The sequence below is a fragment of the Dermacentor andersoni genome, chromosome 2 (genome assembly GCF_023375885.2).
Source record: "Dermacentor andersoni chromosome 2, qqDerAnde1_hic_scaffold, whole genome shotgun sequence".
NCBI classification, from domain to species: domain Eukaryota; kingdom Metazoa; phylum Arthropoda; class Arachnida; order Ixodida; family Ixodidae; genus Dermacentor; species Dermacentor andersoni.
Genome location: NC_092815.1, coordinates 124764404 through 124780683, shown reverse-complemented (window position 1 = coordinate 124780683; position 16280 = coordinate 124764404). Strand labels below are relative to the sequence as shown.

The following is a 16280-nucleotide window of genomic DNA, read 5'->3' as shown; positions in this document are numbered from 1 at the left end:
TGCACCTCCGTCTCCTGTCAAAGTACGAGTATGTACGAGTCAAAGTCAAAGTACGAGTCAAAGTAAGTATGCCTAATAAGTGTGCTGGCAGGCCTTAAGAGCTTTTTCGGACGTGCCTGTGGCAATTTGAGCTTAACTCTTTCGTTACTGCGAGAAATTTTTTATAGTTCTCAGAAACAAGATATTTACCACTACAAATAATACTCCAGCACACATTGCAGCATAGCATGTTGTGCAATGTTGTGCATAATGAAATTCTTCTTCTAAAAACATAAGTTGCCAAACAAAAAATTTTTAGGTAGAACATAAGAATTCTAGAAAGCTCAATTTTTGTTGCCAGTGGATGAAAGTAATAAAAAAATGATATCTGCTAAAACATTAATATCAAAGGAAATTCCGAATACACATTTCGAAGCTAAATAATCCAGGAATAGTGTCTGAAAAAAATAAATGCCCAGTACGCCGCCGTTCTTCGGATACAAAAGAGAAACTAAGACCAGTTCATCACTCATGCCATGCGGTGAAGCAGTTGCTGGATTTTGTGAAGCATAGGTGCACTCCACACTTTTCCCGCAAAATGTCTGGTATTTGTTCATACTTGCGGTCCTCGTAACACATTTTGCAGTTCCGTTTTTCGGCATCTGAGGATGGTCCGATATGAAGTCCAGGGAACGTACTTCACCAGTTTGTCTAAAGTCATGCTTCTCTTCCAGGACAAATCGCTCTCAGCATAGCTGGGCAACTACAAGATTATGCATCCAAGCATATATATTTACATTTTTGCAGATTGTCTTTATCACTTCTGCAGAGAAGAAGAGTAGGAAGAAATCCTACGCTGTTGCAAACTGTCTTGCGCTGATCCGCAGTGCTGGGCCGAGATATGCTACGGGTGGCCTTCTTGGCGTGAACGGAAGTTTCTTTGCTGCCGATGGCAGCACATCATAACCAAGCAAAGTATACACTCTGAAGATAATCAGCATAGCTCTCAGATCGTGCAAAAAGATCAGCAGCTAAGTGCGCACAAGGAAGGAAACCGTTCAAGATCGTAATGGAAACTCGCCGGTGAACAGTTGCGGATGTCCCATTCTGACAAAAAATCGTCGCCGTCAGAGCTTGAATCTGCTTTGCTGTCATCTTTGGAACCATAACTCGAGTCCTCCTTGCTAAATTGAAGTGCAGGTGCAGCATAGTTTCGAGCACGACACATTTCTCACAATGCAGTCATGCGGGATGACGACATGGGAGCCACTTTCAATAACTGTGCAGTGACACCAGCAGTGCCCCTTGCCTGGATTTTATGGGCGAAGCGAAAGCGATACTCTTAGAAACTGATTGAAAAGGCCAGGTCCACATGCTAGACATGCGGCGGACCTTCAGAAATACACTTTGGTGGAATAAAATGACTCGGACTCCAAACCAAAGCTCACTAGTGAACAGCTGGCATCATTTTGGTTAATTATCACCGCTCAGCACTGTTGGACAGCAAAGTCAGCGATATAATTTAATTCTTGAATTACTGGGACTCATTTAACTACAGAATTTTCGTGCTAGTGCAGTGTAATCATGAGCGGCATGATTTTTTCTCAAGCGCAGCAGAAGATGATGGCCATGCCTCTTTTTGCTACAGCATATGTGCATTCATTCGCAAAAAGGTCCATCAAAAATCACAACATCATTGTAGAGCTAAAATTTTAACTGATTCTGAAAGTTCAGTGCCTGTACTAACTACTGGGTGGCCTTAAGTGGATATGAAATGGCTCCAACATGTTGAAATCGGCGATCTAAAGTATTGATCACCGGTGATCGAATTTAATATACGTGGTAACAAAAGAGTTAAGGGCAGTTAAAGACATGCACTCATTTTTTTTTTCAGACTGCCTGATTTTTAGGATGTTTTCGCAGCCACTAGGGAGTCCGAAAAATTGGACGTTGACTGTACAACTGACCAAGAGGATGCTTCAAATGATCCATGCGGCGAACGCGTGGCGGAAGGAGGATGAGAACAGAAAGAACCGACGCACTGAGGAATTAACAAGAAAGGAAGCGTGCCGCCACCTCTTTGAAGCTGCTTAAGCTAAAAAGAAAACAGTGTTGGCTGTCGCCGAGATGCAGGTGTCCCTCATCCAAACCAAACTAAACTCTTTAAAGCAGTGAAACCTAACACTGGGGTATTGTGTACGGGCTGATAGTATGGTCAGGACAGTTGAGGTTGATTTCCCAGCTGCTGAGAGAGAATCATAGTTGTGACAAAGTTCAGGCCTCACACCGATGAGCTTGCTATCAGTTAATAGAAATAGCTCATATTCGAAAATATTTACTTCTGTATGCATCTCCTTTTCGTGCGTATTTGAGAATGTTCGACTCGATTCGGAATGGGTTTTACCATTTTTTTCCACTGTGCATTTTACTATCATCTTTCTTCTGTTTTCCTTTTTGAATAAAATAGATATTACTCCGTACAATTGAAACTGGATTAAATCATTTTTTGTTTCAACATGCTTACTTGAGAGTGACAGCTTTGGGCAACATGGTGTCAGCCCGTCTTGACATAAAACAAAGTTCTGGCTCATTCAAGGAATTTTGCAAAGGTGCTCAGGAAAAACCTGGAAAACTCAGGGAATTTGGAAATGTCAACTTGGTAGACACCCTGTGAAGGCAAAGTTCGCACCGTTGCCAACAGCAGTGAGCCCTTTAAATGGAAAAACACATCACCGAACAGCGGGAAGCTTGATAGCGAATGTCAAAGCACCTAGGCCTAATGGCTGCAAGGAACGACTACTGCGGCTGTCAGCAGATCCACACGCGACAGCAGTGGTTCGAGGCTGTAAGATAATCAAAGTGGTGGCAGCGGTGGCTTCAGTTAATCCCGTTTCGGACATGTGGTCTCAGAAGAATTAAGAAAAATTGGATGGCGAAGGGTATCAGTGTATGAAATTTCATACGTTCTTATACTATGGCTATACGGGGTTACAACGAGGTGCTGCAAAAGCATTTGAATGATCAGGCATGTTTGAAAAATCGGCCATCCAAAAAATTGCTTGTTGACTGTACTGATTTGTTATCACCTAGAAAAGGAAAGTGCATTCTATTCGAGCTTAAGTAGATTGGGTGTTACTTGTCGTCGCTGCCCGAGGTTCCGAGGTGAATACTCGGCAGTAGTCTGTGGGATTAGAGCACCACCAATTGCAGTTTTGGTTTTTCACTGAATACTAATGTGTATGTCATCATATTTCAGTGAACATATTTTTTTTTTCAAGTGCATGTCCATCATCATCATCATCATCAGCCTGTTTTATGTCCACTGCAGGACGAAGGCGTCTCCCTGCGATCTCCTATTACTCCTGTCATGCGTCAACCGATTCCAACTAGCGCCCGCGAATTTCCTAATTTCATCGCTCCACCTAGTCTCCTGCCGTCCTCAACTGCGTTTCCTTTGTCTTGGTATCCATTCTGTGACCCTAATGGCCCAATGGTTATCTAACCTACGCATTATATCACCTGCCCAGCTCCATTTCTTTCTCTTAATGTCAATTAGAATATCGGTTAACCCTGTTTACTTTCTGGTCCACACCGTTCTCTTCCTGTCTCTTAATGTTACACCCAACATCCTTCATTCCATCGCTCTTTGTGTGGTCCTTAATTTGTTTTCGCGCTTCTTTGTCAGTCTCCAAGTTTCTTCCCCATATGTGAGCACTGGTAGAATGCATTGATTGTACACCTTTTTTTTAATGATGATGGTAAGCTTCCACTCAGGATCTGACAATGTCTGCCAAATGTGCTCCAAACCATTTTTTTTCTTTTGTAAATTTCCTTCTCATGATCAAGGTCCCCTGTGAGCAATTGACCTAGGCAAGCATACTCCTTCACAGACTAGACTCTAGAGGCTGACTGGCGATTCTGAACTCTTGTTCCCTTGCAAGGCTATTGGACATTATCTTTCTCTTCTGCATACAGTCGAACCCGACTATAGCGAACCCGTTTACATCGAATTATTCTATATATCGAACAATTTCTGGTCACGGTATAGTTACAATGAGTATATATAGCAAAAATTACGCTTGCATCGAACAAATATTGCAGTGACTCCCGATATATCGAACGTCAAGCGGCGGAAAAGTGCCCCCAGAAGTTAGTTTTCCCTCGCGGTAGCGGGGAAACCCGGCGGCGCGGCTCCATCCAACCGCTCTCCCTACCGTGACCGCGCTGCCTCGGGCTGTTCGGGCGAGCCGTCGACACTCCCCCTGTCGCGCATAGTGAAGTCTATTATCCTCCCTCTTTCTCTATCATCTTTCACTTCCCACTCCCTCTCCCCTGACGACGCTTCGCCGTGCTCCCTCACGGGTTGCAGAATCAAGCGTCCTTCCTTTCTTTAGATCACTATCTATCGACACTCCCCAGCAAAAAATGATCCTGGCCCACCTACAGCGCTTGCTCAGACAGCCAATCAGAGGCTCTTGTGCGCTCTTCGTGCAAGATGGCAAGAGTGCGAGTTGTCTGGCTGCTTCTCTGGTTTATCGTGTTTGCGCCTTGTGGGCTTTCTCCCGCAGTGTTGCCGTGATGAAGCGGCAGAATTCGCCTTTCGTCATGAAGATCGAAATCATAAATCGCGTCGAACGCGATGTCCCCGCAGCGTGCAAGATTCCGAGGAGCACTCTCAGCACAATTAGGGCTAAAGTGGCCAGACTCGCAACCCGGTGCCCATGGCGCCCGACGCGTACGCACGGCCGTGTACGAGGCGTTCTTCATACGTGCCGGTTTCCGTGTGCTCGGTGATGACTGTGAATTCTGATGAACGCGACGAAGCCTTTGCCGGTGTTGCCGAAGTTTGGAGCGAGCTGTCAAAATTTCCGGGACATTCGAATCAACGGAGGACGAGTTTGTGAGTGCAGATGATGGTGTCGCGACGACGGTAGATCCCGAAACGAAGACTACATCGCCGACATCGTACCGAGCACAAATGAAAGTAGGCACGTTGAGGAAAGCAACTACGGTCCTTTGCCCACATCCTCCGAAGTGATTGGTGCACTCGCATTAGTCCGGTGCTTCTGCGCGAATGCAGAAGGTTGCGGTCTCAGCTGCTCGGACTCCTTAGACAACGTGGGGAAGTGCGTGCGCCTCAGGCAGCGAAATTGCCCAAGCAGAAGAAAATGCAGGACTAATTTATGCGAAACTAAGCTAGTTTCGTCAATAAAGTGACTTTATAAATGGTTTGTGCTTTTATGACATCCAATTATTTAGCAGGCTTATATCGAATTATGCTCTATATCGAACTGATAGGCGTTTTTTTGCGAGTTCGATATAGCCGAGTTTGACTGTATTAATCTTCAACCCCACTCTCGCACTCTCTCTGTTAAGGTCCTAAATCATTTGTTGTAATTCGTCTGCATTGTTGCTGCACAGAACGATGTCATCGGCAGGCTGGAGGTTGCTGAGATATTCGCCGTCGATCCTTACTCTTAAGCCTTCCCAGTTTAATAGCTTGAATACTTCTTCCAAGCACGCCGTGAATAGCATTGGAGAGATTGTGTCTCCCTGTCTGACCCCTTTCTTTATAGATATTGTCGCGGTACAACGCGGACAGAACACAGGGAGACGTTCTTCACGAACAGCAAGACAATCTGTTCAAAAACAAACAGAGCAGAGACATGTCTTCTTCGTCATCACCCAATCTCACTTTGACCCACTAGGCGGAGTCTGTTAGTGCTCCCATCCTCCTCGTCGTCTGCATAGAATACACGCGTCAATATCTTCCTGCCTTTCTTGTGTAGAGTTAAGGTAGCTGTGGAATCTCTGTAGATACTTTCCAAGATATTTACGTACGCGTCCTGTACTCCTTGATTATATAATGCCTCTGTCACTGCTGGTATCTCGACTGAATCAAATGCCTTTTCGTAATCTATGAAAGCCATATAGAGAGGCTGATTGTACTCTGCCGATTTCTCGATAACCTGATTGATGACATAGATGTGATCCATTATAGAGTATCCCTTTCTGAAGCCAGCCTGTTCCCTTGGTTGGCTAAAGTCCAGTGTTGCCCTTATTCTATTGGAGATTATTTTGGTAAATAGTTTTTATAATACTGGGAGTAAGCTAATGGGCCTATAATTTTTCAATTCTTTAACATCTCCCTTTTTGTGGATTAGTGTAATGTTTGCATTCTTCAAGTTTTCTGGGACCCTTACAGTCGATAGACATTTCGTATAAAGAGCCGCCAGTTTTCCAAGCATCGTGTCTCCTCCATCATTGATTAAATTGACTGTTATTCCATCTTCTCCTGCCTCTCTTCCTCATTTCATGTCTTGCACGGCCCTTCTGACCTCATCACTAGTTATAGGAGGAGTTTCTGTATCCTGTTCATTACAGTTTCTAATGGAAGTATCCGGGCTGCTCTGGGTATTGTACAGGTCAGTATAGAATTCTGCTGCTTTTACTATATCTTCGAGATTGCTGATGATATTACCCTGTTTATCTTTCAGTGCATACATCTTGGTTTGTCCTATGCCAAGTTTCCTTCTCACTGATTTCAGGCTGTGTTCATTTTTTACAGCTTCTTCAGTCTTTCTCACGTTATAGTTTCGAATATCACTTATTCTTGCATTGTTGATCAGTTTTGACAGTTCCGTGAATTCTATCTTTTTTAGTTGGACACTTTCATTCTTTGTCGTTTCTTTATTAGGTCCTTAGTTACTTGAGAGAGCTTGCCTACTGGTTGCTTTGGTGCCTTGCCTCCCACTTCGATTGCTGCTTCTCAAGCCAGCCTAGTTACAGTTTCATTCAGTACCTCTATGTCATCTTCATCTCTCTGTTCTAAGGCTGCATATTTGTTTGCAAGTACCAGCCTGAATTCGTCTGCTTTTACCCTTACTGCCTCTAGGTTGACCCAATCCTTGTCTAATTTTACTCTTTCTCTCTTGAAATTGAGGTGAATCCTAGCCCTCACTAACCTATGATCACTGCACTTTACCCTACCTATCACTTCTATATCCTGCACTATGCTGCAATCAGCAGAAAGTATGAAATCAATTTCATTTCTAGTCACCATTAGGGCTTTTCCAGGTCCACATTCTGTTGCTACGCTTCCTGAAAAAGGTGTTCATTATTCGAAGCTTATTCCTTTCTGCGAATTCTACGAGCATCTCTCCTCTAGCGTTCGTAGAATCAACATCGTAGTTGCGAATTGCTTGTTCACGAGCCTGCTTTTTCCCCACTTTTTGCATTGAAGTCGCCCATTACTTCAGTATACTGAGTTTGCACTTTTCTCATCGCTGATCTACTTCATCATCATCGTGACTGGATGTTGGAGCGTAGGCTTGTACTAACTTTAATCTATACCTCTTATTAAGTTTGATCACGACTACAGCTACCCTCTCATTAATGCTGTAGAATTCGTCACTGCTGCCCGCTTTGTCCTGACGGATTAGGAATCCTACCCTGTATTGCTTCTTATCTGTTGACCTCTGTAGCAGAGGACATGTCTGTTATTCAGCAATGTATAAGCCTCACCAGTTGTAATCTCACTAAGGCCGATGATATCCCAAACAATGATAGTTCTTTAAAGTTGATTTCAGCGCAGGTATAGTCGATGATTGACTTACTAGTTCTGCGGAAAGTCGATGATTGCATGATGTGTGAAGAGAAACTCCCAACCTAATATGACGTCGTGAGAACATGATGGCAACATGATGAATTCGATGACATACAGCTCCTCCTGAATGATGACATGAGCGGTGCAGGCGCCGAATAGCTCAACGTGCTGCGTGTTGGCAGTCCAGAGGGATAGTCCAGAAAGTGGTGTTGTCACTTTTCCAATTTTGCGGCAAATATGGGCATCTAACGCTGAAAGTGAAGCGCTGAAGTCGACAAGTGCTAGTGTCAATATTCCTTCTATTGCGACTTCTATAACGTTTTTCGGAGAACTGTGAGGCATTATACATTTCACTGACACTGCAGTTATTGCCTCCTGAACTGTGATATTTAGTTTTCCTCGTGAAAAGGACTCTGCCAACGGTGCAGTGAGAAGTATTCTCCATTTACTTTGTTGTATTCTTTAGTTCGTTATATCTGTTTTCATTATATAGAGGTTCAACTGCAATGAAACTTTGGGCGATTATATGTCAGCCACATATAAGCAATAACAAGGTAATGTGAGCACTAACCTTTCTCTTGTGTATCGTCACATATATAAACACATTTTGATAATGTTTTTTAATCTTCATATCCACAAAAGTGCAGTACTTATTTGACTAAGAAATTTTTCCAAGCTCTCAAATTTTAAATTTTCATAAAATATCAAGGGATAGGCATATGCTGTTGAATTGCTCATTATTTTGTTTACGTAACTGACGCCACGAAAAGAGATCAGTGTAAGAACATTTTCTGATTATGTGATACTACCTTTAGAGTGAATATGTGAGGACATTTTCTGATTGTGTTCTACTACCTTTAGAGGGATGTGAAGGTCAAACATGAAGCTATAGTAGCTATGGGAGCGCCATAGATTAATTTTCCAAAATGTCCAATGTGTAACTATTATCAAATACAGAGCTTTCTAAAGTGGTTCAGTTAAACCTTGATATAACAAAAGTGGTAAAATCATCAATTTGCTTCATTATATAGAAATTTTGTTCCATCGAAATTCAACCTTTTGTACAAATAAGTACAGTTGCATTCGATTTTTCTTACACAGAAAGGGGTCGCAAAATTTTCCGAATTATCAGGCAGTCGAAAACAGCAATTTTAAATGAGAAGAGTCAGAAGGGAGTTGATTTTGATAAATTTGGGAGTCTGCGACGAATGATAGGGTTTCATACCACATACGTTGAAGATATAATCTCGCTGGTACGAATTAAGCGAAGACAGCCACGCTTTCGCGTGCACTTCACCTCCGCGGCTGATCGCATCGCCCGCACTGGGACGACGCCATCAGGAAAAGTGCTGGCAGCGGGTAGCGAATGCTTTGTCTGGCTCTCGCTCCAACGGGCCACTGAAACTCGACATTACGTAACCTTCATTACTAAACGCGTGGTAAGACTGATGCCACACCGTCTTGGCACACCCACTTTTTGCACACGCGGCAGATTAGCTTTAAAGCAGGGTGCGTGGCTTACAGTCAGTCATGCTTACAGTCATGCAGAGCCACGGCCGAGACGCGCGCCAACTCAGTCTCTCTCCCCTCCCCCCTCCTGCCCCCTCGAGCGCGCTTGATCGTGTTACCACGAGCTTGCCCCCCTCCCCGTCTTTCCCTTTGCTCGCGTGGGAAGGTGGCACTCTGGAAAGTTTGAAAGTTGAAAGTTTATTTAACATAAATAACATATACAGTTACAAAGTACAGTTTTGGTACCCAACGAATTTGTTAAATGGTCCCTACCGATTGTTATTAGGACAAAACACTTCTATGACAGCTGCCTTTTTATACTGCAAAATCACATAAAACAGAAATAGTTGAAATAAGTAAAACAAGAAAATACAGTAGTAGGGAAAATTTCACACATGAGACGAATTTTTCTAACAATTTTCTTTTTTTACATCATCGAAAACATCGGCACAGGAAAAAGAAGAATGTGAGGATGTGTGCAAGCACGCGCAGTGCTACGCATTGTCAATAAGTGACTGCATTGATTGTTTAAGAAATGTATGCAAAGTTCTTGGAGTGATTAGGTTACTTTCAAGCCTATTCCAAGCTGAGGTACCTGTAAACTGTTGTGTAGAGCGACCGCAGTTAGTATTTACCTTGGGAAATAAAAAACAACAGCGAGATGCGTTCTCAACATTGCAAAGTGAGGGATGGAACGAGACTGTTGTCAAGGCTAGTTTTTCATTAACTATTTGATGCATGACGGAGGCGATGTTGTATGTTGTCAAATTGTAAATGTTGAGGATGTTCAGGGTTTAAAATAAATCTTCACTCTTAATATGCATATTGTGGGATGCTATAATCTGAAGAGCTGTTTTTTTAAGTGTAAACACCGGTGACACATGAGTTTTGTAGTATGTGCCGCCCCAGATTGCTATGCAGTAATTAATGAAAGAGTGAACGAATGTGTAGTAAAGATTGATAAGTATGTGGGGAGCGAAATTAGTTGCGACATTTTTACAGCACATGCAAGCCATATGAGACCTTATGATTTGAAACAGAACAGCACGGTGTTCACGGGGACAAGCAGGGAGAAACAACACGGATGAGCGCTGACTTGCAACTGTTTTAACAAGACCTTATGAACTACAGAATGCACATGAAGGCGGAATTTTAAATGGTTAACGATAATAACACCAAGAAATATTGTCTCACTAGATTGTCTTATAGTATGGTTATTATAAACGACATCTGAATAGATAGTCATTTACCTTTTTTCAGAGTGAAATAAGATAAAAACTGTCTTTGTTGGGGTAAGGTGAAGGGCATTCGGTCTACACCAACGGGGCAAAATTTGTAATTCATAGTTAAGCTTATTAGTTAGGTTGCATTCCTCACAATCAGCTATTATAAGGTTAGTATCGTCTGCATAAAGTACAGGGGTAGCACACACAAGCTGTGAAGGCAATTCAGTTATATAGAGTAAAAAGAATAAAGGTCGAACTATGCAACCCTGGGGAATGCCAAGGTTAATAAGGGTGCTGTTGGACTGCAAATCTCCTAGTTGAACAATTTGTTGCCGATCTTCTAACTGTGATTTAACGTCAGATGTATTCAGTTAATTCCATAACGAAGCAATTTATTGTTGAATATAGAATGATTGAGAGAATCGAAAGCTTTCGCGAAATCTATGAACAATCCCGCCACTAGATAACCATTGTCTATGGATTTTTGAATTATGTCTGTAAATGTTGAGACTGCAGTTTGTGTGGAAAGGCCATTTCTAAAACCAAATTCGTGCTGAAAAAGAATGTCGTGCTTGTGCAGGTAGTCAATAAGGCATCTTGCAAATATTTTTTTAGGTGTTTTGCTAAAGAGCGGTAGCTCTGAAATTGGACGGTAGCTTTCTATTCTATGCTTGTCCTTTGACTTGTAAAGTGGCGCAACACTGTGCAAATTTCCACCTGTGCTGGAAACACACCCGTGACAAATGTAGCATTGACGACATGCGTGAGAACTGTTGATACGATACCAGTTAAAAGTTTAACGACATGCGCCGAAACATTGCCAATTCCAGAGGCTGTGTTTCGCAAATAAGAAATAACTGAAGCCACCTCTGTAGGGTAAAGGCAAAAAGAAGCATTTGTACGTGGAATGCACATTGCATCAAAATCCTTACCAGTTGAGTTAATGTGGGATGAAAAATAGGCACTAAAAGCATTACAGATACTTTTGGGTGTGGTGTACGGAACGTTATTGTATATTTTTCTGGGGGATGTTGCTTTACGTCTCACCCGAGAAACTGGTTGAGAAGGCACCAGTTTTTTTTTTTTTTTTTTCGAATCCTTCCCGTTCTGTTGAATGCGATTGCTAAAATAAATTTTCTTTGCTGCATAATGTGTTCCATTAAGAGTTTGTGAATATGTCGAGTATCTTTCTTCTAGGAAGTGTTATAAGGTTGTCTTTTTAATTTTCTATACATGTTATATTTCGTTTTAATAGAAAACAAGAGCGCGCCCGTTACCCAAGGATCTTGCGGGATTGCATGTCTATCGTGCACAGTAAGTGGTGCAGGCGGTGGCCATCGCCTTAGTAAACATGTCTGCAAACATGTTGTAACTATTGTTAGAACTGTTCGAAGAGTATACACATGATCAATCAGCTGCGGCTACATTATCTGCAAATACATGAGTGTTAAATAATGTCCGGGTAAAACACTTTTTGCTTGATTTCACGCAGTTTGACATTACAAAAAGCACAGGGTAGTGATCACTAATAATATCTAAAACTTGCACATATTTGCAAACAGGAGTGTTAGACAATATGTGGTCTATAAGTGTACTACTATGTTCTGTTACACACGTTTGTTTGTCTACAAGCAATGAGTAACCATAACTAGTAAAACAAGACATACTCATAACAAGAAGAAGAATCAACGTCACTTACATCAACATTAACATCACTCATTATTACCACATGAGCATTAGAACTCAAGCAGCCGTGGACCAAAGCCACCCGATCAACACCCGGTGGCTTTGGTCCACGGCATTTTATCACAAGTGTTGTTATATGCACTATAGGCGTGCTCTGTTGACTAGATAGCGCAGATCTGTGGGTATTTAAGCAGGTGGTTCTTCGAAAATAAAACCAGTTGTTAGAAAGCGCTTGTCCTTGTGTTGCTCCTCTTCATCCCTGTTTGTTTGCGCTCAAAAAGTATTTTAAAAAGAAGGAAAACAGTAACTTGAAACTGCGAATGACATGCCACAAGTAACTTCAAAGTGGGATGCCTTACAGTAGACTTCCGTTAATTCGATCCCGACTGAAGGTCCTGGTCGGCGTCCATACATTTCCATGGGCCCAAACTTATTTCAATCCTAAATAATTTGCCTTCGCCGAGTAATTTGAACTTGGCCATTTAGCACGCACGCACCTGACCCCTAGGGGCCCAAATCGCGACCCCTTTAGTGGCAGTGTCTGTCTCTGTGGAGCTTAGGGGACAGTGAATGCATTGAATATACACATCATCTCTTGTTGAAAACGCCTATTTGGAGCCTGCCCTAGGAAGATTTTCAAGCAATAACGGTACTAACAATGTCTGATTACTACATTTACCTGATTCTGAAGCACACCTTTCTTTTTTCATGAAAATTGGGCTGAATATTGCCTGCGCGGTGCAACTGGGTGAAAAACACGAACCGCCTTCGCGGCGTTCGTATGTTTTACCGCATGACTGTAATGTACTGCCATGAAGCTGACTTTAGAATGCCATTGTCTTTACACATGTTAGACCCTTGCCCATTTTTCTTTTTCTAAAAAGTTGGGTGCGCATTAGATTTCTGCTATGTTTAGAAGCTTTAATGTCATTTCTACATTAGGGTTTTTACTTTGGATGAATAGAAAGCGTGCACCTTCTGGATGCAGGGGCATGTTATGACGTGGATCAAGTAGTGCCAAATGAAGTGGCAGTGTGTTTTGGTGTTTTTCTGCATCTTGTTTAATTCGACCCGCCATCAGTACTATCAGGGTCGAATTAGAAGTGGACTGTATTGACATTATTTACTAACTGTTTAAGGCCTGTGCTTTTCTAAGACCTGCTCCAGTCCACTTTAGGGTTCAAGAAAATGGGGAAAGAAAGGCTGACTAAAGGGCACTTGTATCGACCAGAGCAAGTTTTGTTCAGCAATGAAAAAATTGATGAGCAGTATGAACTAAGAGATTCTTAGTGGTTCATTAGCTATAACATATTCTTCATAACCAGCCATAGCACAGAACGAGATGACGGAGTGTCGAAATAAACGTGACCACTGTCAAGCCTGCGCCCTATTTGCATTTTCGAAAAGTGAACACTGGTCTTGCACCTAAATATGCGGCGTTCATTTCCTAATGATCTGTTTTTCTTTGCCTTTTCTAACAGCCCTTGACAAGTGCCTCTCAAATGAGGACAACCTGCACTTGCTTGTATGCACAATGAATGCGGAGATTGTAAACGTTTACGTCGATAGCGGTAAGTATGAATGTTACTGCGCAGTGGCAGTAGGCCAAGTGTGCAGCTTTTTTCAAACCACTTTCAAGTTTCACTTTCAACTCTGCTGACCACACAGGAAGACTAAAGGGAAACATTAAATCAGCTGAGACTAATAGAGTATTCTTCCAAAACCTTATTTACGTTAATTTCATAGTAAGGGGGTAATTACTAGAAGAGAAAATGAAGGTCAAAGTTCGATTTCTTAAATTTTTGCACCGCAAGTTAATTTGTCAGTGTGATATCAAACAATTTCTGTGAATCTCATATCCGCCGTCACAGTTCTTCATTATTTATGGGCACAATCAAGCCCGATTATATACTGAACCTGGTTAAACCGCATTATCCTTTCTGTGGGACCATTTCTGAGCATTGTGAAGAGCAAAAAAACATGGCTAAACGTACGGCTGCAATGAATGAAAATTAGGTCTACCACTTCCCAATAAATCGAATCTGTGCGGCACCAAATGGCTCTGATGTTTTTCCCCACTTGGACAAGTGATTACCATGCTTGCCATCAAGAAAGAAAAAAAAAAAAAACATTTTTTCTTCCACCACAGCAGGCTCTGTGTGCAGATTATCTGCACTGTGGCCATACATCGAGCCACACCTTGCCATTAACACTTCAGAGAAAAAAAAAAAAAGGGAGGATCTGGGGGAACATGCCAGTACGTGGCTCACATAACCATCACAGAACTTGATTGCTGGGTCCAAGTCATCACCACATGTGGTACCTGTGAGCAGTGGATGTAATCGGTGTTGCTGAAACGTGACAGCTGGCAAAAGAACTAATTGCAGTTGCTGCCGACAGGTACAGCGTGGTGGCTTGTGGTGATGACTCGAACACGATGGCCAGCATTCTATAGCTCTAGCTGTTTTGCGAGCCATGGTCTTGAGCATTTGGTATAAGTCTGGCGGCTAGACCACATTGGCCAGCTCAACATATGCAAAGTGTGTGTGCAACAGCCACTGGTCACACAGGCTCTTGACTTCAGAATGTTCTCTTAACAGTCAATCACTGTGTCTCTGGTAAAATACCATACTTACTTGGATAATGCTTGTGCATGTTTTTGGTATAAAATGGATGTTAAGTTGGGGTGCTTGATAATTATGTGTGAAACATTTTATGGGGAGAATATTCTAGGTGCTAGATAGAAAAATCAAATTGCTGTAAGTCGGGGTTCTAATGCCAGCCACTGCAAGCTCAAACAAAGTATTACTTCCAAACAGTGCTTACCTTGGTAATTAGAGCACATGTTTTACACTAGCAGGAATTGCAAAGGCCCCTTATTTGCACTCACTAGCTAAAGATGTAGTGACGAAATGAATAAATAAAGTTATTCGGGCCCAAACTATTCGTTCTGTTGCTGTCAACACTGTCGACGCTGTTTGTTGCCTTATCGCTGGCCGTGTCAACGCTGTCTGCGTCACCTTAGTCATGAGCCTTCAGCTTGAAACCAGCCGTGTAGCTTCCATATTGCCCCATGGCAAAGCTACATGAAGAAAAACAATGCCAACATTAGCAACCCACATGCAATCCTCAAATCTCATGAAATGGCGGAAAGCTCGCCATTTGAGGATCGGATTGGATTGCGTGTGCCACTAACGTGCATGATGATTAACAGAAGGTGCTCAGCTGCCATGTGCTGTGATCACAGGCCGGAACTGCAGAAAAGTTGCAAATATAATTTAACCAATGAAACCTAAATTATGAGGTTTACGCCGCATTTCAATCTCGTGGGATCACCCATAGGAGATCAGAGGTTTCTTTATGTGTTACAGTTGAACCTTATTACAATAAAGCCACATCGAACATGAAAATATTTTTATTATATCCGGCATTTGTTATAAATCTGCACCTTGGTATTGCCAAAAAGAAATGAAAACAACAATCAAATCTATGTGAAAGAGACGTATAGCTCTCTGACAGCTAGTAAAAGGTCTGTTGATTTTAATGACCAGTCGGCAGCTTGCTGGGTTGCAATCTTCTAACGGTTAGAAAGTGAAACATTCGCTTGCTCTCGTGCGATTGGTCAAAATGGCATTTTCGCTGACATAAACGCAACTCTGGCCAATCACACGAGGGTAGGAGAATTGATTGCTTTCCACACTGTTACAATATGATATCCCAGTGCTGATGCGTGACGGATAAACAACATAAAATTGCAAACACTCGCTTTGCATAGTAATTAATATGCAATCATGTAATCATCACGATTGCACAAGATTAGCACATTGGCTTACTTGCTGTGGGCCAACTAAGCCAAACTGCTCGCCAAAATGCATGTGTGCATCCAGAATGTGCCATTTGTCTAGTTGCTCTCCTTGAGTAAATTACATTTCTGCTACCAGGGTACATCGTATTTTCAGCTGCGAGCAACAAAATATTCACCTCACTGTAGCCACTATTGTCTCTGACCTTGCATTCTCTGTTTCTATGTAGCAATATTATTATTATTATTATTATTTGTTTTGAACACATATACACAGTTAACAGGAAAGGGAATATAGCAATAAGATGCTCACTGATATAAAGCACGGACAACCAAAATTACGTAGAGGCTCGTCTGAGTTACGTTACAAATGTCTACTGGCAACAACAATCGTTATGAAATTTTTCTTGCCTTGAGTTTTTGCAAGTGTTGAAGAAATGTCTTGACAAAGGTATAATGCGAGGTAGAGCAG

The 16280-nt window shown here is 42.2% G+C and overlaps 1 protein-coding gene and 1 long non-coding RNA gene across 6 annotated transcripts in view; both read left to right on the top strand.

Moving 5' to 3' along the window:
* Nucleotides 1–16280, top strand: part of LOC129387528 (uncharacterized) — a 179468-nt gene that overhangs the window by 97531 nt on the left and 65657 nt on the right. The gene's annotated exons all lie outside the window — the stretch shown is intronic.
* The window catches only part of LOC126541180 (general transcription factor 3C polypeptide 4-like), a 98165-nt gene that overhangs the window by 40137 nt on the left and 41748 nt on the right, over nucleotides 1–16280 (top strand). For all 5 annotated transcript variants that reach the window (XM_055076525.1, XM_055076526.1, XM_055076527.1 and 2 more), the window contains one exon: nucleotides 13488–13577. In XM_055076525.1, the coding sequence (XP_054932500.1) occupies nucleotides 13488–13577 (90 nt within the window). The remainder of the gene's footprint in view (nucleotides 1–13487; nucleotides 13578–16280) is intronic.